Source organism: Bactrocera tryoni, chromosome 3 (genome assembly GCF_016617805.1).
Source record: "Bactrocera tryoni isolate S06 chromosome 3, CSIRO_BtryS06_freeze2, whole genome shotgun sequence".
NCBI lineage: Eukaryota > Metazoa > Arthropoda > Insecta > Diptera > Tephritidae > Bactrocera > Bactrocera tryoni.
In genome coordinates this window covers 41,311,651-41,334,392 of record NC_052501.1, presented here as the reverse complement: position 1 = coordinate 41,334,392, position 22,742 = coordinate 41,311,651, and the positions used below count along the sequence as shown (strand labels likewise).

General features: G+C 35.9%; 1 protein-coding gene across 1 annotated transcript in view; it reads left to right on the top strand.

The window, feature by feature from the left end:
* LOC120771522 (nuclear pore membrane glycoprotein 210) overlaps positions 1 to 22,742 on the top strand; it is a 122,770-nt gene that overhangs the window by 62,273 nt on the left and 37,755 nt on the right. Inside the window, exon 21 of the mRNA XM_040099580.1 lies at positions 9,951 to 10,103. Coding sequence (XP_039955514.1) covers positions 9,951 to 10,103 — 153 coding nt within the window. The remainder of the gene's footprint in view (positions 1 to 9,950; positions 10,104 to 22,742) is intronic.

Below are 22,742 nucleotides of genomic sequence, written 5' to 3'. Positions count from 1 at the left end.
CTGCCAACAATAAAGCCACGCACACACACACACTTCGAGCATTAAATTCCATTTATTCTGTATCGTTTTTTCGTAACGACCGAATTCGCCGAAATTAGCGGTAAATATTTCTGGCGCTTTGGCTAATGCCCTCTAGAGCTTCGCTGCAACCCCTGACAGCGCTAAAACCCATACATTTCCCTCCCCACCAGCTTGTCTGCATTGGAAAATAGTTTTCATAACTGAAATTATAAACTTTAATAGAAATTTTATTTCGCTCAGCAGTCGTCGCTTGGCTAATTTACATATATAGATAAATGCATAAACTATTTCCATTTCGTAAATTGCCACGCATTCGGTTTTAGGTTTGCACATTTTTCCACACTATTTACATATTCACATACATAGTATTTGCGGGGTAAAGTGTAACGGTACCTATTGTTTCCTCATCACTTTGATTCATTTTATACTAATGAATTTTCTAGTTATAATTCGCGTTATTTGTTCGCTTTTGTTGCTTTTGTTGTGCTTAAAAACAGTAAATTTTAATTTTTTGCTCTTGTTGTTGTATAGTACAACCAAATTAGTTTGAAATTGTTGCAACTCCCGAAAAAATTATCTGTTGTTCGCTACTTTATATGCAGCGGATATGATTTCAAAAATCAACTAAAACTAAATTCATTTGCAGCCCTAAATTTTCGGAATAAATTTACATTTTAATTTTAAATCTATCTTTAAGCGGAAATAATATTTGCACACTTAAATTTGATTAGTTCTTTATACTAGTTTCATGATACTCCCGAACTCCCTTTGGCTAAACTGCCATACGTAGTTCTTTGTCAAGCCATAGAAAAAACTTGTGTGTTCAAACTTATAAATTAGCAAACCGGCTAGTGGCCAATACAAATTTTCACAGGCGTTTAATTTATATTCCCGCCAGCTTGGTGGGATGTCTGAAGGTTTGAGTTGTTTCCACCTCATCTTCTTCTACCTCATCTTCCCAGGCTTACAGCGTGGACGCCAATAGCCTGTTAAAATCCCCACAACTTGGAGAGCCTGACCTTACTGAGGGCAAAAAGATTACTATATCCCTTGCGATCGATCTTGGGCCAAAAGGCTTTTGCGACTTCTTCCCACCCACAATTCCATCGCCGGTAAATGGACAGGGAAGAATCCTTCAGAGTTCGGTTTGGCGACTCCATGATCCAAATGATTTGGTATGAGGTCAAAGTGCGTGAGGATTTCTGAGTGTTCAGACACGTGTTCTTTTAGGAACCCAGATTTTCTTTCGTAATCATACAACTCTCGACAATTTCTACGACCACTGTGTGGAAAATGGCGTTAAGTGCCATGGTTGAAGTGAACCTTAGCGCACCACACATGCTCGAGTTTCTTGGCAAGTGTGGTCTTTTCTAGAGCACTCTACCACATAAAGACCCCATAGGACATAATAGACTTCCCTATGGTGTCGTTGAGCAGGAGGACCACTTTCGGTGAGAGACCCCACCTTTTGGCAATTGCTTCTCTACAGCAGTATAAAGATTTTGCTCTCTCTTCGATATTTGGCTTCCATGAAAAATTCCTATCCAGGTTGAGCCCTAGATATTTCACTGTATCCGTCGGTTGCGGACGAATGTCTCCCATTTACGGAAGTAGTGCCACCGGGATCTTGTATCTTCTAGTAAATGCAACCATCTCGGGTTTATTTGTGTTGATGGAGACACGATGGTATCTCGTCAAACGATACTCAGTACCTTTCCTTTGACCATAAGTGCTATATCACTCCATATTTCCCTCAATACCAATTCCTTAACCCTAATGGCTTCCTCAAGCCATGACACGATAATATGCAGGGCAGTATCCACTGACTTGCCTTTACAATAAGCTCCTGAGAAGTGGTCCCTCGGAATGCGCCTCTTTATGTACCAGTCCATTAGTCTCTCCTGAGTTTTTAGTAAGAAGAAGGAGAGGCTGATGGGCCTTAAGTACTTGGCCGTAACCTGGGAGCTCCTACCAGCCTTCTGGATGAAACCCAGTCTTATGAAGTTCCCCTGCTCCCATCGAACTCCCATTTCTCCCTTCGCTTTCTTAAGCTACATAGTACAAAAATGTTACTTTATATGTAAATGTAAAAGATGAAAAGAAACCATAAGAAAATTAAGATGTCTTCACATGCTCTCTGAAAATATTTTACAATCCATTTCACATTCTGCAAGAAAAGGTCAGCCAAAACAAATTATACTATTTTCCCTTATTTATACATACAAGTAAGGAAAAGCCGGGGAAACACTTTCAGGTTTTGCAAAACTTTATATAAAACTTGAGGTTGCACTGTTATTAGAAAGAGATTTCTTCGGAATTTTATTGAGATATCTTGACCGATAGAGGCCTTATAAAGACAACCGGAAGTTCAAAAATATTTATATAAGGTTTTATATGGGTGCTAAGGAAAATATTGACCCGGTTTAACCGATTTTTGGCACAATGGCATGCTCTCATTATAAAAGTAAGCTCCTCGAATCTCAATACCAGACCGCGCAGATATGTATAAAAATTTGGCTATACACACTGGGCTAGCTCCGAATTGCTTCCGCATCCACCATATTCTCCAGATCTTGCCCCCAGCGACTATATCCTGCTTTCAGATCTGAAAAGAAGGCCCGCTGGGAAGAAAATTTTTTCGAATGAAGAGGTGATCACCGAAACTGAGGCCTATTTTGAAGTATAGGGCTAATCGCACTACAACAATTGTATTGAAAAGGCAATTATGTGAAATAAAAAAACGAATTTTTCCAAAAAAAGCGTTTTACTGCGGTAGGCCGAGGTCTTTTCATTTGACCTGTCACTATACTTTTATAGTCAGTAATCTATTTCACTGTGAATGGAAATAACTAGGTTAGGTTAGGTGATACCGGCCGGCTATCACGACTTACATAGACATATTGGTTCTTAGTAATGCCACATGGAGGTTCAGTTTAGTTTGAGGTGAAGAATTCATCTTACAGAACGTCAACGTTTGTTTTGAACTTTAAGAGTAACTTGGTAACTAAGTTTGTTGATGCTTCGTCTAGTCTTTTGACATTCGAAGCGCTTAGACGAGTTCTAGATAGTGGTGGACGCAGGGATATAAGGTGTTCCAGCGAAATCATTTTGCACTCTGGACTGAGGAACAAGAGTAGAATTGGCAGTGGTGGTCTTACAGTGCATTGTTTCACCTTTTTCTTCAATATCTATTTTCATAAATCCATAAATCTTTTGTTTCATGTTGTCAGCAGGTACAATGGCTTCATATTATACATTCCCAGCAAATAATTGCATAAATCATAAAATTGATTTTTGTTGAGTTCAATATGTATTGCGACTAAAAGATTTGTCTGACATGTCGGCAATTGTATAAAATAAATTTTCGAATTCCTATAACAATTTATTACAACGCCTAAATAGACATTGTGTTCTTATCTCGAAGAGGAAACCATATTTTTGATTAATTTTACGCCGAAGAAAGCTTTTCACAACAACAAATGCACTGTTGTGGCATTTTCCATTTCTATGAAATAAATTCGTATTTAATTTATTTCTAATCAAGACAAATCGCATATTGTCTATTTATAATTTGAGGATTTTAACACCAGCCACACTCACTAACACACACACCCACATTCACATCTGTGTTTAATTTATTTTCAATTTGCAACTTTATACACGCATTCAGCCACTATGTAGATGCTAAGTATAAGTAGTGGGCAACAAAGTATTAAATTTGCAATAAAGTAGCACATATTTGCTGAGCTTCACTATATTGTGGCTATAATTTAATTATTTGTCCAAAAGTGTGTGAACTTTTGTAAATATTGCCACAAACAGATCTAGCAAATTATTGTAAATCACAAATGAACGTCATACACACACATTCTTACAAAATTTATATAGATGCGATACATTTTCAAACAAAAATTCTCGATAATGACAACCCAATAAGCATTGAGGAGATACCTTTGCCTAAAAGCTTGAGGAACTCTACTGTTTTCAATTTGACATCACATGTTATGCCTTAACAACTCTTCTGCTTTAGAGAAGGGGGTTTTCCCCAAGCCTTTCTCAAATTTCTCTCTATATATTTCTTGATTCTACACTCTATCCAAATTCAGTTAATGTTAAGGATTATAGATTTCTCAATTTAAGACATTGCACTACATTATACTTGCATATAAAAAATTGGTGCTTGCATATACTAAAAAATTACATTATTCTTTTTTTGAAATACATTTGAAAAAATTCGTTATATTTGTTCTTTAACCTTTTGTTATATATATTTGAGTTGAAGTTGTGAAATATAGTTTCGTTTTATTTAATTATTAGTTATTCTAAATGTTATTCTTATTGATAATAATCCTGTGAGTGTTCAGTTGAAGTAATGTTGCAAGCACTGTCTTCCTGGATTATCTCTAAACTTTGGTTAATCACTTTTGGCAATTGAGAATTATAGTTCCTTCAAGGTGATCAACCTAATGGTAAATATATATATATATCTTTTCTTTGATGTGGAGAATATTATGTTCGTGCAGTTGAATTACTGTTTAGACACAAAATATTTTTGGCAATTTCTTCTAACCTTTATTTAATCACATTTGAGTTTTCTCACGATATGAAATATCTTCTAGTTAGATGTTGAGGGAGCATTCAATGATTGTTAAGTTGAACACTGAAAAAAATATCATTTTCATATTTTTCTCTGAGTTTTGTTCCTCTTCCCCCGCTTACGCTGTTATGGCCAAGTTAACAACAGCGCGCTAGTAGTTTCTTCTCTTCGCTATTTGGCGCCAATTCGAGATACCAAGTTTATCCAGTCCTCCTACATCTGATCTCTCCAACGGAGTAGGTCTTCTTCCTCTGCTTCCACTCGCGGCTACAGAATTGAAAACCTTCAAAGCTGGAGTGTTTTCATCCATTCGAACAACACGACTTAGCCAGCACAGCCGCTGTCACTTGATTTACAGAACTATGTCAATGTGTGCCGTATATTTCGTACAGTTTATCGTTGCATCGACTGCGGTATTTGCCGTTGCCAAAGCGCGCAGGGCCATAAAACTTCCGCTAAGCCTTGCTCTCGAACATTACCAATGCCAACTTATCAGTGATGTCATTAATAATAAGTGTCTTGTAGAATTTAGCCTTTGTTCGTAAAGAGAGTGCCTGTTGGCGAGAGTCTTCTAAGTTTTAGGTTGTAATATTAGATTGGGTTGAAAATTATAATTCTCTCAAATTGAAAAATTAAATTTTCTGATGTGTTCTTAAAGGTGCCATCCGGCGGATGCAGTGAAATATCTAGGGCTCATTGTGGGTAGGAAGCTTTCATGCAAGCCGAATATCGAAGAGAGCAAAAATGGCATCGATTTCCTTATACTGCTGTAGACGAACCATTGGCAAAAAAGGGGTTTCTAACCGAAAGTGTTCCTCTTGCATTAAGACACCATAGTCAAGTCCATTTTGTTGTATGGAGTATTTATGTGGTGGAGGGAGGAAAAGACCACATTTTCAAAGAAACTCGAGAGCACTCAACGAACGGCGCTCATCAGCATATGTGCTATCAGACTCTAATAATCTGGGTTCCTAAAAGAAAACTGGGTCTTGGAGTCGCCAAACCAAATTCTAGAGGCTCTTTCTCTGCCCATATACCGGCGATGGAGTTGGTTGTGGGAAGAAGCCGTTAAATGACAGAGGGCAGTGAGCTTCTTTACGGATGGGCAAAGCTTGGGGGGGAAGGTTGGTTACTACCAGGAGCTCTGGAGTGCAGCCTCCTCCAGAGAAGCGACCATCCACTCAGATAAAAGCCTTTTGGACCAAGATTCCAAGAGATCTTGTGATCTGCCCTCAGTAAGGGTAGCCTCTCTCTAGTTGTGGGAGTTTTAAAAGGTCATTGCCCTATAGGCGTCGATGCTGTTAGACTTACCGGACGCCATCTGCAGTTGTTGTGTGGAAGAAGATGAGGTAGAAACAACTCAATACATCCTTCTTGACTGTCCCGCGTTTGGGAAGTCAAGACTTAAACATTTGGGAGCGCATACCTTCAGACATCCCACCGAACTGGCGGAAAGGGAAATTAAGCGCTTGTGCAAATTTGTATTGGCTACCAAGCGTTTTGCTAACTCATAACTTCGAACACGGAAGTTCTTCTCTCTAGATCAGCCATCTAAACGAACCTAACCTAGTCAAAATACTGCTGAGAAAAAATGTCTTCCTGAATTTTTTCTCTAACCTTTGGTTAATTCATAATAATGTTCAAAACTATAGTTCTCTCATATTCAGAACATTATTTCAAATTGTCTTTTCGTTGTGGATAGTCATGTGGTTGTCTATTATTGTTAAAAAGAATTGTCAATTTACATTTCTTCATCTAACCCATGGTTAAACACATTTGAGTTAATGTTGAGAAAAAGAGTTTTCTTATTTCGAAATTCATGTTGAAATACAGTTACAAAAGCCATCTCCTAGCAGTATTTCTTATATTTAAATACGTCTGGGTTAAAGTTGGGAATTCTCAAGATCATTAAATTGGAAAAGTTTTGTTTACGCTGTGACGTTCTGTTGACAGTTAAAACGAGCTTTGAAGCTTGCTTTTCCTTTCCTTCGTGACCTCTAATTTGATTCAAGCCAAAATGTTCATGGGGCTGAAATGACACACTTCCGTGACACACATCGCTAGCAATAAATTTAAATACTAAACTAATAATTAATATGAACGCGTATGTACTTAAATCAACGAAGTAAATATGAACATATTTGTACATTACTTTATACACATTGCATAAATACAAGTATAACGACCTATACTCGTATGGGAAGTAAAGTAAATATATAATCACTGTGTGCAAATTCGCTTTGCTATATATCTATCTGTAAATAAGTACTTATGTATATATATATGTATATGTATATGTAAGTTTGTAAGTGCATATATACTGTATAAATATTTGTTATTCGCTGACTGCTGTGTTAATTAAAATAGCTAAGACATTACCGACCTTAGAAACCACAAACACATACACACACACCAGTATTGTGCTAATAATGGAGCGAAAACTCAAATAAATATTAGTGAGTTCTCAATCCTGTATAAATACAAGGCTTAATGAAACTATAGCAAATAAATTTTTATAATTTTCGATTGATCATATTTATAATTATATAATATGGCTCATAAATCTTGAGCAAATTAATCGGTTCGTCATCGTCTATGTTTTTGAGCAATACAATAGGACGGCTTATTCATAAACTTATAGATCCTAGTAGTTATCTGATTCTCAATTGTCTATCGATCCCAAAGTAGACCCTGCAAGCAAGAGTTATTCTGATCTCCAGGCTTAGATTCTTGGTGGAATTTAGCCTGTTCGTAGATAGACAAATTTATTGCAGCCAAGGAATCTCTAGGTACATTGTCTTGCCTTCGTTTACAATAAAGACGACCTCGTTTTGCAGACTCCTCCTTTCTTAGCATGAAATAAAACAATAATTATAACTCTACTCCTAAACGTTCCCTTCTTCAGCAAGTCCCAGGATTTGAAAGTATTATTTATATAGTAAGGATATAATATTTTTTGATCAGATACGATTTTCGCACGGTAATAATGATCAGCCGCTAGACATGTTGCCATAATATAACGGATGATCCAAGTAGATGTACTTTTTTCAATAGTTTTTTTTGACAGATCTCGCGTGAGTGGTGTCAAGCTGTGGTGTTATTTTTGTTCATTATTGTTTGGCGACTGATTATGGAGCAATGCCTGAACATCGTTTACAAATCGATCGATTTTACTACAAAAATTTCCGTTTTGTAAAGAATGTTTTTCGTTTCGTCAATTTATGGTCAACATAATCGGCCTACTGAACGTACTATTCGCCACACCATCACCCATCTCGAGACCCAGCATTCATTATTGGATAATATTCGACCGAATAGACCACGTCCAGCTTGCCGTGAAGAAAATATAGCAGCCATAGCTCAGAGTTTACACGAACACCGTGGCAACTTGGTATGACGTATGGAACGACTTGGCGCATTTTACATCGAGATCTTAAATTGAAAACATACAAGCTTAACTCGAGCAAAATTTTGTCAGCGATGTGGTCCTTTTCTGGCTCAATGGGTAGGTAAACAAACTTAATTGCCGCATTTGGGACTAAGAGCAAGCTGAAGAGATTCAAGAGCTGCCTTTTCATCCAGAAAAAACAACGGTTTGATGTGGTTTGTGGGTGGTGGAATCATCGGCCCATATTTCTTCAAAAATGATGTCAATGGCAACCATTATCGCGCCGTAATAACCGACTATTTGATGCCTGAAATCGAAGCTTGTGATCTCGGCGACATTTGGTTTGAACCAGACGGCACCACATCCCACACATCGCATCACTCAATAGATTTATTGAGAGAACACTTTGGTAAGCGGATAATTTGACGTTTTGGGTCAGTCAATTGGCCACCAAGATTGTTAGACTTTTTCCCGTGGGGATATGTAAAGTTTAAAGTCTATACTGCCAATCCTGCTTCGATTCAGGCATTGGAGCAAAATATGACACTTGTCATTCGCTAGTTACCAGTAAAATGCTCGAACGAGTCATAGAAAATTGGACTCAACGCATGGAACATCTGAGCCGAAGCCGCGGTCAACATTTGAAAGAGATAATCTTCAAAAACTAAATGCCAAAGAATGTTCTTTCTAGTGAAAAAAGTAGGAACCTCGAAATGGATCACCCTTTATACTTCATTTGGAATTCCGATGTACTTTCTATTATGTTAAATGTTTCACACTTTACTGGTTGCCAAAATGCAACAAACTACGTTGTTGTTGTCTACAAAAATGTACATTTGACTTTACTATAAGTATTTCTAATTTTCTCATTAACTTCATGTCAACTGACCTCAATCAATTTGCACACATTCGACTTTCCTGCTTTCCTCGCCCATAATCAACAATTCTCTTTCGGCGTGTGCTCTTCAAAATGCATACAGGGGGTGTTAACTTCTATGACAGTGGGGAGAGATTTAATAACTTTGACATTTCACTAGTGTTATGGAATAATAATATCTCAAAAAGATTTTGACTTTTGTCAGAGACGCATATACTAGCTCCCTTACAAAATGAACCATCGGAATCAAGTCCTTGTATGTGAAACTTTTTTATTTGACGAGATATCTTGACGAAATTTGACAGGTATTGTTGTCCAAAGCAACGGTACAATCTCCGAAGAAATTATTGAGATCGAGACACTATATCATATAGCTGCCGTACAAACTGATCAATCCAAATAAAATTTTTGCATACAATCTTTTGTATTTGTGTAAGGCTTCGGTGCAACCGAAGTTAATGTTTGTCTTGTTATCCAACCTAGCTGCATATTCCCTTGTTGTTTGGTGTATTATGAGATATCACGTCTCAATCGTCGCCATTCTCCTCCTTACATGATCTGCATTCTGTCAGTTCCCCTTTGGCATATTTCTGTAGTTGAGACTATGATTATATTTTATAATTTCCCTTTTAGTACTGTATATTTATCTTTCATACTCACCTCTACCATGTGCCATAATTTCCTCACTTAGTATACTCACCATTCATACGACATAAAGTAATTTCGTGGTACAGCGTGTGTTGGTGATATTCCAAGACTTCAACTCAGGTTGCTTCAAGATGCCTTGAAAGAATATATTTTTCGTTACTTAAAATTTAATAAATTTTAATTTGGAATACAAAAGATGACACACCCTGTATATTTACAATGCACATATTCATAAACACTATCAATGCATAAGCCCTCACATAAACATAACAATTTGTAACAACAAACAATCAATTGATTTGCAAGAATGTCCAAACATACCAACACATACATATGTATATACACTCATACATATATATATTTATTATGCAACTGTTTATTAAGAATACTCGTATTTAATTTCCCATTTAAATTTGCAGGTGAAAGCGTCGGAAGCAAAATATTTGAAAGTCATACAAGAAGTAAAGGCGCACGGCTCCTTGCAGTACAAGGTGAAGATACTGCATGAACTGCCAACGGATGAGCAATTATTTATCCGTGTCCATTCACCAACAACGCAACAAGACATTGAGGTAAGCCGACAGTAGTAAATAATGAATTATCACCACAAAGTGTTGGCCAAGTGAGATATGATGCACGTGTGGCAAATCCATATGCATGTATGTGTGTTATTATATATATATGTACATGCATGTGTGTATGTGTGTGTCGCCTGTTTAGCTGCAAAACGACCCAGATGGTCGTCGTTACCGCTGCCGGTGGCGCTGTTGTTGTTATTGTTGCCGATGATGACAAAGCAAAGAGTGCCTTTGCCGGAAGTCCTTACTTAAGGCTCATGTACACTGCACACACATACATACATGCATATGTAATTTGAATAATACATGCATATGCATATATTTGCCAGTCGCAATTACAAGCACGTGAGCTGCTGTGTGTATGTGTGTGTGGCGCCGGAAACGAGTAAACGTCCGAGTAATTCACACGTGATTACCGATTTGAAAAATGGTTGCTTACTCTATGACTCCACCAACAGGCGACCAGCTGCCTAAGCTCTTGCACATACATACATCCATACTTGCTTACATACACATACTTGCAAAATCTCTACTTGCAACACACATATAGAGAGAGGTCTGCGTCTAAAGTGCCTAAGTAATTTGTGTTACGAGTACTTTGTGTTTTGCAAGTGTGAAAATATGGCCGAGAGCGACGCCCGGCTCCAACTCAGCCTTGCCACAGAGAATTGTTCTGCAAAGATTCTGTTGCTGTTTATTTGGGTTTTGTATTTCTATTTGGCCATTGTTGGCGTTTAAATGGAAATATGCATTCCCTTTTCGGTCTGGTTTTGCTGCTGCTGCGGCGTGCGGCCGGTAAATGTAGGGCATATTTGCAAGGCAAATTGAATATCAGACACTTCCATTTAATTAACTCAATTATTCCCTGTTTGAAGTAGTTTTTCTAAATCTTTAAATATTTAATTAAAAGTAAGAAACTAAGAATTTTTGTAAAAATTTACAATTTCTAGAGATAATTTAACAATTTTAGTACTTTTTCTTTGTTCAATTGGTCCTAAGCATCTCCCATAACTATTCCTTTAAGCACCCCTTAAAATTTTATCTTTGAACGGTGTTCTTAAAATATCAAGTTTTAAAGGTTGAAAGATCCAGACCTTGCAGCATGTTTTCGTTCACATAAATAATGTTCCAGCTTCTCGTCATCCTCCGCGTTTCCTTTTCATTCCATTGAATCCACTTTTACCATTTTCTGAAGCTGAGATCTTGAGAGTAGGTGCCCTGTGCTGACCCCACAATATTCTCTTTCCGAGATCTGAGGTGTCCTAGAGGAGTACATTGCTGCAAACAAACCTTGAAAGAACTGAATATTCTGGGGCAGGTTAGAGGAATTGTATTGTCAGCTGTCTTCGAGCGGGCCAGCTCGTTTGCCTTTTGGTTTCCTTCTATTTATATATGACAGGTTACCCAGATCATATTAACGAGTTACCTACTGAGAGTCTAGTTATTATCAGCTTGAATAATACGCAATGATACTTTGTATAGACACTACGTTTAACCTTAATTGGCACTTTGCTAGCCAATAGAAGGTTTATGTACTTGCTGGGTAGAGCAGAAGGTGCCAAGCGCTACTGTTATGTTCACAATATCGTCCAGAAAGATCCAATTGTAGTCATTTAGTTTCGCATTTGCCTATTTAGCTCGAGTTCATTAACAATGTCGCTTATGCTACCATGCCCGAATTTGGCTCTGATGACCTAAAATCATAAGCTGGCTGACCAAAAGCATTGACTTCACTTGCTTGTATATCAGCCTGTCAAGAAAGTATCGAGAATTTATAAATAAAACAAAATATAAGAACCATTTGAAGCGATGCACATTGGCCAACGCTTCTTGCAATCGTAAAAACATTTTTTATAGGCACTGTCCGGGATGGCCTTCAGCTTTCGCGTCGAATACAAATTTCAAAATTCGACAAACACTACTCAGGTCGACTGACATAAACAGCTGCTGTAAACACACTGGTTGACAGATCGCGCTAATTATTCGCATCATAATTAAGAACAGTTTTACCAACCTTGGACAAAAAATTTACCTGTCTTCTATATAAGCGGGAGATGAGAGAGGGAAATGAAGAATTCCCGATACTTTTTTGACAGGGTATATTGGCTGGATGTCGGGGATAGCTTCCAGAGCTTTGGATGACGTAGTTTTCAGCAAGCAGGCCTCTTGCACCTGTTTCAGTGGCTTAATACGGCACTTTTTCGATAATGTCCACCACCGTACCGCCGCAACGTATTTTTGTATGGGGAGGATTACACTTGTGTAGAGCCAATAGATCATGCGGTGTCGAAACTCCAATTTGAGGGCAATGAGTCTTTGCAGGATTTGCAGATCGAAGATTTTCGAAGCCCTGCTCTTAATAAGTACTCTCCAGCTTAGTTTTTTTTTTGTTTTTATCTAACATAGAATAACTTCGATATGTTTGACATAGCTCGAGGGGACAATTTTTCTTTTTAAAGAACGTAAATTGAATTGTGAAATTTTTGTTCTTCTTTTGAAAATAGTAGAGCTATATAGTTGTTCAGCTTGAGCACAGATTTCCCAAGAGCTTTAATGAAAAACTTTTTCCTTAATTTTGAATTCGGCGTCCAACCGACCCAATTTCAGCAAGTAATATTCTTTATTGATCGTTTTAGTCACTGAAAATAATTCCAAGGGAATCATAAAAAATACTGGCTTAACTCTTTCGGCCGACAATTATATAGCGGACCGGTTTGACTGAAGTATGTCTTATTGGTTTGAAGTAGTGTCATATTTTCTTCACTTTGTGGTAACACCGAAGTCCGAAATTTGTGCAGAACCCATATGTCTAGATGTTGCAAGAAAAGCTATTAGCTTAAATATTTTATCATTCCATTAGGAAGTCTGAGAGATAATAATTCTCTCGACCACATTTGTCTGTATTATTGTACGGTGAATGACGAAGATTTCTTCTTTGCCACCAATTCAATTAAACTCTTCAGACTCAAATCCGAAGTGAAGTTATTTCAAAGTACTCCTTGTTAACTAAATATAATAATTTAAAGTTTCAGGTATTATTTGAACCATCCATGTTCGAATTGTAAATGTTTTTGATTATAAATATCGTTACTGAGGCATAAAGTTGGGCTATAACCAGGCATTAAACATTTCTAATTAGATCAGTATTGGATTGGTAGGGCTGGAAGTGAAAACATACTATATGTTTATGCAGAGTTTGTTTGCCCCAAAAAGAAATTCCTTTCTCTCGCAAGCTTTCGAGAGGCTAGTTAATGAATCTCTACACAGGTATATGCCTTAGTAGCATTGTAAGTATGTCAACCAATGTTCTGAAATGTTACACAGTTCCCTCATTTTTGGTTACTCGAAATATTTCGCTACAAAACTTGTTCTATAAATGTTTGCATATCTTGTTAATCATTTATATGTATTCAGCGTAAACAGTTTAATTTTGAAATTTTCACGTCTTATATTGAATACATACACATACTACATAGTATTTCATATATGCCACATTTTCAATAAATCTGTGAAAATGTTCTCGAAGTTTGTTCGGTGGCTGTGTATGCCCCATATTATCATCACTCAATAACTTTACGTGGCCTTAATTGGCATTCATTGTAGTAATTACTCAGCGATGACTGTTATTGCAGTAGTTAACAGAGTCGCGTGAAAAAGTTTGCAGATATAATAAGTATATATACATATGTATATGTATGTCATTTGGATATATAAATCTCCATTGCTTTTTCAATTCCAGAAAATCCATTGCCTTTCCAGATTTGTTTGCTTAAATTTTAATAACTCTCATTCTCTTTAAAACTTGTGTTCCTAATATTAGGGACAACAAAATGTGGTGATTATAAAGTAAGTCTAAACTGACTTTACATGTTGGACATCGAATGAGACCTGAAACACTGCTAACATTCAGAACATTTTATTTGCAAGACGAACAATCTTTTTAGTAGCCTCCATATGCAAACTCCTTGAGGGGCTCTATAAGTGTCTCACAGTTCGTCTGGGTAAAATACGAAAATCGCAAAATAATCTTTAGAAATATTTGAACATTCGGTTATCCATTTAGATTTTGTGTTAACAGGGATGAAATTCGGATAATATGAAAATACGATTAGTATTCGTTTGTATATTTATCCGGATAACAGGTGTAAAACAAAGTTGGGTTAATATTCCATTGTATATTTCCCCGGATAATAGGTTTTAAAAAAATTGGCTTATTATTCATTTGCTGACATGGATAAAATCCGGATAATATGAAAATAAGATTAATATTCCCTTGTATATTTATCCGGATAATAGGTTAAAAAAAATCGGCTTAATATTCATTTGCTGACATGGATAAAATCCGGATAATATAAAAATAAGATTAATATTGCCTTGTATATTTATCTGGATAACAGGTTTTAAAAAAATCTGGTTAATATTCAGTTGTTGACATGGATAAAATCCGGATAATTTGAAAATACGATTAATGTTTGCTTGTATATTTATCCGGATAACAGGTTTAAAAAAAATTTGGTTAATATTCATTTTATTGTGTATTAGTTATTTTGATTCTTCTTATTGAGTTTGGATAAGATTACTCAAGCGATTTAATTAATAAATTATATATTTTCGCATATCCTAGCATCGGAATTTTGTTTATAGATACAGATTGGATTATTCTTCACAATATCCGAATACATTAAAAATCTGAATACCTGGTTACTTAGTTTTCATATGTATTCGGTTATTATAGTAAACATATTTCACTTATTTATTTGGATATGGAAATATTAATCTGTATACTATAAATTAAATATCTGGATAAATTTTGGGTATCCAATTACTCAAAATGTCATATATACTTAGGTATTAAATAACTGATTTTAATTATGGATTTGAATATTGTTGATGGATTCAAATATATTCGTGTAATCTGGATAAATTATAAATGTGGAAAATAGTCCGCATATCCGATAAACTAAATATAATTGTAAAGGATTTTTTTATATGTATATCCGGTTATTGTAAAATACGTCTTATCCGTATAAAATAAATATCCGGAAAAGACTCTGAATATCAATCAGGTTATCCAAATTTTATATGTACGCGGATATCTGAATAACCAGAGTTCGTTTATACTCGTATATTCGGATGTTGTAATATTCATGTTATCAAATTTCGTACACATTCCATTATTCGAGTAGCCAGAGTTTGTTTATACATATGTATGTACATATATTTAGATATGGCCACCATTCGTGTTATCTGGATAAATTGGAAATGTGGAAAAAATTCGAATATCTTGTTAACCAAATATACTTGTAACGGGACTTTGCTTATATAACGGTATAAATGTTTAATAAAAAACTGGTTATTTAGTTATCCAATTTCTTATTTATTATTTTTTATTTGATATTGCAATATTAATGTTATTCGCATAAATGCAAAATGTGGAAAAAATCCGGATATCCGGTTATCCGCGTAACTGAATTTTGTTAATATACTTATTCGGATAATGAAATTTGTGCCATATCAGCAAATGACCACTCTACCGTTAAGTAAAACAAGGTATTTGGCACAAAACTGTTTAATTTGGCTAAATTTATTTTTTAAAAACTTAAAAAACTTGCTTTTGTGCCACCCTGTACAACTTGCCACATTTAAACCCGCCATTTGCTTTTGTGTGAATATAATTTTTTAATGTACACATTAGTACATTGCATTACATTTCTAGAATTACTAAATACATCCCTGTGAATACATATGTGTCCGTGCGTGTTTGTGTGTGTTGCAACCGCAGCGTTGCTCCCCCCCGCCCACATATAGCCCACATACGCGTACATATTAAATTTTTGGTCCAATATAATTTATTGCTGCTCATCTGTAGCAACGACAACAAGCAAGCTGCAGCATTGCTATGCAACTGTTATTGTTGCACTGCTGATTGTTGCTGCTGCTGCTGCCCGTGCTGTTTGCTGCACACATATAGTATGTCCTCGTTTGGTGCTTGCCACATCGCCAAAACGCACTCACACCACAATAACAAATTGAAAATATGGTTGGAAATTTTACGAGGATCATGTGAATAGCAACAACAATAACAACAACATCAGCAGTAGCGGCCAACCAACCGCAAGCATAGCCACAAAGTTCTAAGCATGTTGCAAAAGCAACAAAATTCTACAACTTAATATAACTTAATATAACAACTCGACGAATGGCAGGCGAGGCAGCCACGCAGCAACGTTTGAAGGCAACAGAATTTGGGGAATATGCAGCGATGAACACACGCCACACACATGTGTGTTGGTGTGTGTGTGCAACCGTACAAAAGTTGTGGGTGCATGTTTATATTTTAATACGAAAGTATATGTTATGAGCATGTACCATATGTGTATGTGTGTGTTTATGTTGTTTTTGCTATTGTTTTTCGTTGCCCTGCTGCTGTTGCTTCTGCTTGGGACAGCATCGTAAAATAATGGGTTAGCAACATTATTAAATGTTTCAAATATTATGAATTATTCTGCAAATGTAATATGTATGTGTTTGTGTGTCGTTGTGTGTGTTTGCGTATGTGTGACTTGCTACATGCTTGTTATAACGGTATGTGGTTAAGTCTCCATGGTTGCTTCATTCAGTCTTCGCTTGGCGCTTTGCAAGCAATGTTGTTGTTGTCGTTATTGCATTCATTTTGTCCTAGGTTATGTCGTGAATAGTACTTTTCATATGAGTTGGACACACTTAGACATTTGCCTCCGAAAATTCTGGTTACCCTCCAGTATACATACTTCGTACCAATGTTGGTATAATTAAATTTAGTGAGGCCCACAAAAAGTATCAAAAGTTTGTTTTTGTTGTTTTCACCGCTGCTTGATAAGTAAATTTACAACAACTGACAACAACAAAGAAACACTGCCTGAAACGCTCTGAAGTTCAAGCAATATTATAGCAATATTTTTAGTTGGACATACATATATGTTCGAAGAAGCAAGTTCAAAATAAAACTTTCGATTCAGAGAATAAGCTTCTAGTAACTGTTTATCGCAACTTCCAATTCCACAAATCTTTATGAGCAGTAACAAAATTCTTAATTTATTTTGCAAAAGGATTCCTTGTTGACAGTTTGGCCGGTCGGAAGGTTTTCGGAGTGCACCGCATCTCGATAATCCAAAAAACCTGTCAACATAACTTTGATATTTGACCTGCTTTGACGTGGTTTTTTTGGCTTCGGCTTTCCCTTGCCACGATATTCGGCCGCTTACGACCGGGTCTTAAGCATAGATCCAAGATTTATCGCCAGTAGTAATACGTTTCATGACATCACGGTAGTCGCAAATCATTTTTTCGCAGAAAGAAAAATAAAGAAAGAAAGAATTTAGTTATTTTGGAACCAATCGGGCTTTCACTTATCTTAGGCCCAACGATCTTCAAAAATGCTTGTAACTGATCCTTCCTATATTCCAGTAAATTCTCTGACTGTTAATCGTTTATTCTCAAGCACCAAGTCCTTTATTTTATTGACGTGTTGATCATCAGTTGATGGTGATGGCCGTCCGCAACATGGTTCGTCGTCAACGTGTTCTTGAACTTCTTTAAATAATTTGTACCCATCAAAAACAGTTACTCGCGACAAACAATTATCACCGAAGGCCTTTTCAACATTCTGAATATTTCGATTGCACTTTATGTACTTCAGAAAGACAAGCGTACACTAAACACCAATGATGATTTTGATGTGACATTTGACACAGATGTGACTGACAGTGGTACCAACAGAAATAGAATAGAAACAAAAATATATCGACGAATGAGTTTTCACCTGAAATTTAAATTAAAAAATCTTACTATTTTTTGTCCGCAGTAGTATTCTAGATCAGTAAGAGTTTTCGTGATTTTTGGCAAAACAAATTTCTCTAAGTTAAGATTAAATTTAAAGAAACAGACAAACTTTATATAAAAGAGAGAATGATATATAATATTATCCTTTTCGCCCTGCCAAATTAATTTAGTACATTAAGACTATAATTGAGATACCGAAATTGTACCAAGAAGTAAATCTCCATCTCGATTTCAGTTTGAAAAAGTATACCCGACGGCCCTGTATTGTTTGTTTTTTTTTTTGTTTTTCTTTTTTTTGTTTTTTTTTTGTTTTTTTTTTATATTTTATTAACATATTTCTTTTATATAGTTTAACATACCAGCAATTGAGAATTTTTTTCCAGTATAAGTTATTTTGAGCCCCTAAAGGCCCATTAAATTCCTAAATTCTTGGATAAGACTATGTAGAGGAGGAGTAAAATGACGAAGACGATGATATATAAAAATCGATACCATTTAAATCGTCAGTTAAAACCAGTGACATTACTCCGATTTCTTCGTCAAGATTATTGTGTGAAATATTCCGCTTTATCGTAAACTTCGCGTGAACAAATCATTCCCATAAATTTTTATTCTAACGCGAGCGAAAGATTCGTATCACCAATTTCGAGTGAAATGTTCGAATTTCGATTATATTATTGTGAGCTTCGGCAAGCTGCCACATATGGTTTTGTTTTGATTAAGTAACATTGAAAAAAACATTGTCAACTTATAAAGCAAATTATGCGATTGCCAACGCGTGTTTTTGGTTTTAATTATATATCGTACATATATTTTTGATTTGAGCGGTATTAGCTGCATTAATTATGTATAAAATAATTATTGGAATAATGTTTTTAAAAAATCCACTGCCCCACTTTGGATAGACATTTGAAAGTAGGAGTTACCTTTTCATTCTGAACTCGATTCCGCAGGTGGCCCTTGCTATTTAAAAAATTATGTATTTTGAGTCCTAATATTTTATACACTTCCTTGTTGTTGTTTTTTGAAACTCGTTTTTTATATCATGTTTTTCAGCCTTACTATTGACCAGAAATGTCAACTGTATTTTATTAAAAGGCCTTAGTTCATAAAAAATGTTTTTAAAATCATGAAAATAGTTAGTAAAGTATGCTTACATGTTATTGATAATTGTTCCCAAATATTTTATGCAAAAATTTCATGGATTCGTGTGAAAAATTATAGGGAACATTTTCGAACATGGGAGATTTTTCCTATTTGCAACAAGAAAAACACAAATTTGTGGATAAGGCTGATTGATTTATTAGAAAATGTCAAATGCGAATGAATTATTGTATATATCCTCCAATCCGCCATATTATGAATGTGAGCATCTAGGTAAACACCGGCCAGTATATAGAGTTAACTTCCTAATATTAAGCGAGAATGTTTGATTTAGTGTAAACTTCGTTGCTGTCAAAAATAAATGTAATTAGCCCACATCTTCCCTGAAACCCCATGTAACGAGTTTAGTTAGTTCTTTCTGTGTTGTGTATTTTAATGTCTCAGTCGTTAAGTGCAATTACTTAATGAAGTGAGTATTTTGGTCTCAGCTTATGCCTGGTCGAGACCAATGGTGCTTGGCTAGGCCAAGTGGTGTTTACATACATTTGTATGGAAATACGTGTTGTATTTACGCTCATATATGTACAATATAGATACTTTTTTGAAATTTCTTACCTCTCGATTTGGTTGAAATCAAATTGACTGCCTTGTTCACGCTTGGCGTGGCAATAGCGTTACAAAAAAAATAGGGTCTCGATGAGGGTTAAAATAGCTCTGAATTTGAAAGAATCGCAATCCACAAATTGAAGGATGTTTATTGGATGGTTAGAGTGATTCGTTTTTTGACATAAATTCGCATCGTTTCCTTCGATAACTTGTTCTCGTTTTGAAGGGAATTTCACCCAAATAAAATCCTTGTCGCCGCAAGCAAAATACTGTGATTTTCGCCACAGACACACAGGTGGTATTAGGTCTAAGTTTTGGACTATTCGGTGAATCTCAACAAAGCTCGTGAAACTTTTGGCGATTCAATATCGATAACTTTGGCCTGGCGATACTATTGTACTATATAATTAAGATAGTTAAGACCATATAATTATTGCTGAAACTAAAAGAAGGCGGCCTAGCACCCAATCGACCCAAGTAGTAGTGTATTGCATGTTTGGATTCTCTTCAGAAAACTATAAAACAAATCAGAAAATAATACTTTAGCAATGAGTTATCACTCCTCAGTATCCAGTTGTTGTTGTTTTACTTACTGCATTGGCACAAGTATCAAATTTATCAATCGCTGCAATTCCATTGAATTACTCGCACATCAGTATTTGATCATTTGAGATTGCACATACCATAATGATAAGGATGTCGAGCAATTTCCGCATTTCACGCGCTGCGCCGCGCTTTCTCATGTGGTTGGTATTATTTTACTCGACAAAAAGAAAAACAATAACAACACACATGCATTAGATATGCGCTGGTGTTTGTGTGTGTGTGTGTGGCGCACTCACCCATTACTTGCGATTTGCCAGCAATTCCAAAATACAAATATGTTGCAAGGAATTCATGTCAAGTGTTGGACAGTCGATTTACCAGCATGATTTATTGATCATAAGTAATGAAGAGAAATACAAAATAAATATGTACTTGCAATAGAAATGAAATCACTTGGCATTATATTACTGTGTTGCTGTTACACGATGGCATGTTGTTGTTGCTGCTGTTGTTTTTGTAGTTGTCAGTGTTTTTGTAGTTGTTGCAGTTGCACTATGTGTGTTGGCATAGCCTTTCATCACTTGTGAAAATATTGCTGCAGCAATTGTTGTGCGCTCGTTTATTATGTTGCCGTTATAAAAATGTGAGTAGCAAGCAAAAACAACAAAAGCAAGAATGTTAAATGCAGCAACAAATAACATACATAAATATAACTAACAATTTGACAGCAGCGCGAGTATCACGAAATACGGCACACAATCAGGCGCTTTATATGTATTCATATACATACATACATACATATAAGTATATTAGGGTGTCCACAATTTTGATTTGATTTTATTCCCTGCACAGCATATATCAGGAAGTATGTAACACCTAGAGGGAAACCTATGAAATATATATCGATATGTATAAGAGATCAGCATGGCGTCCGTCTGTCTGTCAACTTTTCTCTCTAAGATTTTTAATGATTTTTTATCATATAAATATTATATTAAAAGTTATACGCAGCTACATCGACTGAGCAGGGCATTCATACAAGTGATTAACATTCTGCATTGCTCATACGACATGGTGTACCATATGAAACCAGTACATTTAGGGGTTGAATCCTTTGTTTAAGACAAAAACGGAAGCTTCACCGGCCGTTAGTAAAAAAATATCAACTTTGTAAATAACAGCCACCCGAATATGAATATGTATATATTCACACACACACAAACATGAAAGTGCATGCATCGTTGTGTCTTGCTAAGAAATCGAGCAAATAAAAAATTCAAGCAAAATAATCGCGAACGGAAGCGGAAAAACAAAGGCCTGACAAGCGAACAAAGTATATACAATTACATGCACACACACACACACACACTTGCATATATGCAATCCTTGCGCGCACGACAACAGCAAGTAGACGTATATCCTCCGAGTATGCAATGCCATTAAGTTGTCGCTTCGTTTATTTTATAAAAACACTGCAGTCGCTGCGAGCGCGACGCGAATTGAAGGGAATTTGTATGTGTGTGTGTTTGTGTTTTCATATCAATACAACTATAATGCCAGCAACTGCAAATGGAACTTGAAATTTCGAAACGATTTTGAGTGCATAAATGTTTATCTTTTTTCTATTCCTTCTACCCTTCTTTCTTTCTTTCTTATTTTGGCTTTTGTGACATTACCCAGTGAACAGTAAAAAACGAATTTCGGAATTTTGTTCAAAAATTATTAAATATTTATTGTAACCAATTTTTTTTTATTGGCTGCTAAGTTAAAATTAAATTGTCGGTCTTTAAAAAAGTCAATGGAGAAGTTCAAAAATTAGCAATTCTGTAGAAATGTTTGCTTATTTAGTAGCTGCTAGTTTCAGTCGATGTAATTATGAAAAATGAGCTTTGTAAACTCCTTTTTGTCTTTTTTGTTTATTTCTTGCTTTCTTTTGAACCAATCATTCCAGCATAAGCTTCTACTAGTGTTGTTAATCTTGGTGCAAAGAAATGGAAAATAATTAGAACGATTTCTAAGATTTTGGAAAGTTTTAATTTTTAGTTTTCTTTTAACGAATTTAGTCCAATATTTCTATCAGTATAATGATTACAAAATTCAGGCAATCGAACTTAATTATCAGCTAAGCCATAAAAATATTTAATTCGACTATGTGAACCCCCCAGAGGTGATCTAGTAACTGATGCCCACAGCATACGGAAAATATGGAGAGAACGCTTCTCCAACCTGCTGAATGGCAGCTAACCATAACACCAGTAGTTGGTGAAGCCGATTCCCCAACCGTTGACGATGGAGCAGATGTTCCATTGGCCGACCACGAAGAAGTTCGAATAGCAAGTACCCGTCTGAAGAATAACAAAGCGGCGAAGACCGATGGATTGCCGAGCCGAGCTATTCAAACACGGGAACGAAGAACTGATAAGGAGCATGTATGAGCTTATTTGTAGAATATGGTCAGATGAAAGCATGCCGAACGATTGGAATTTAAGTGTGCTTTGCCCAATCCACAAAAAGGGAAATTCCAGAAACTGCACTAACTATCGTGGAATGAGCCTC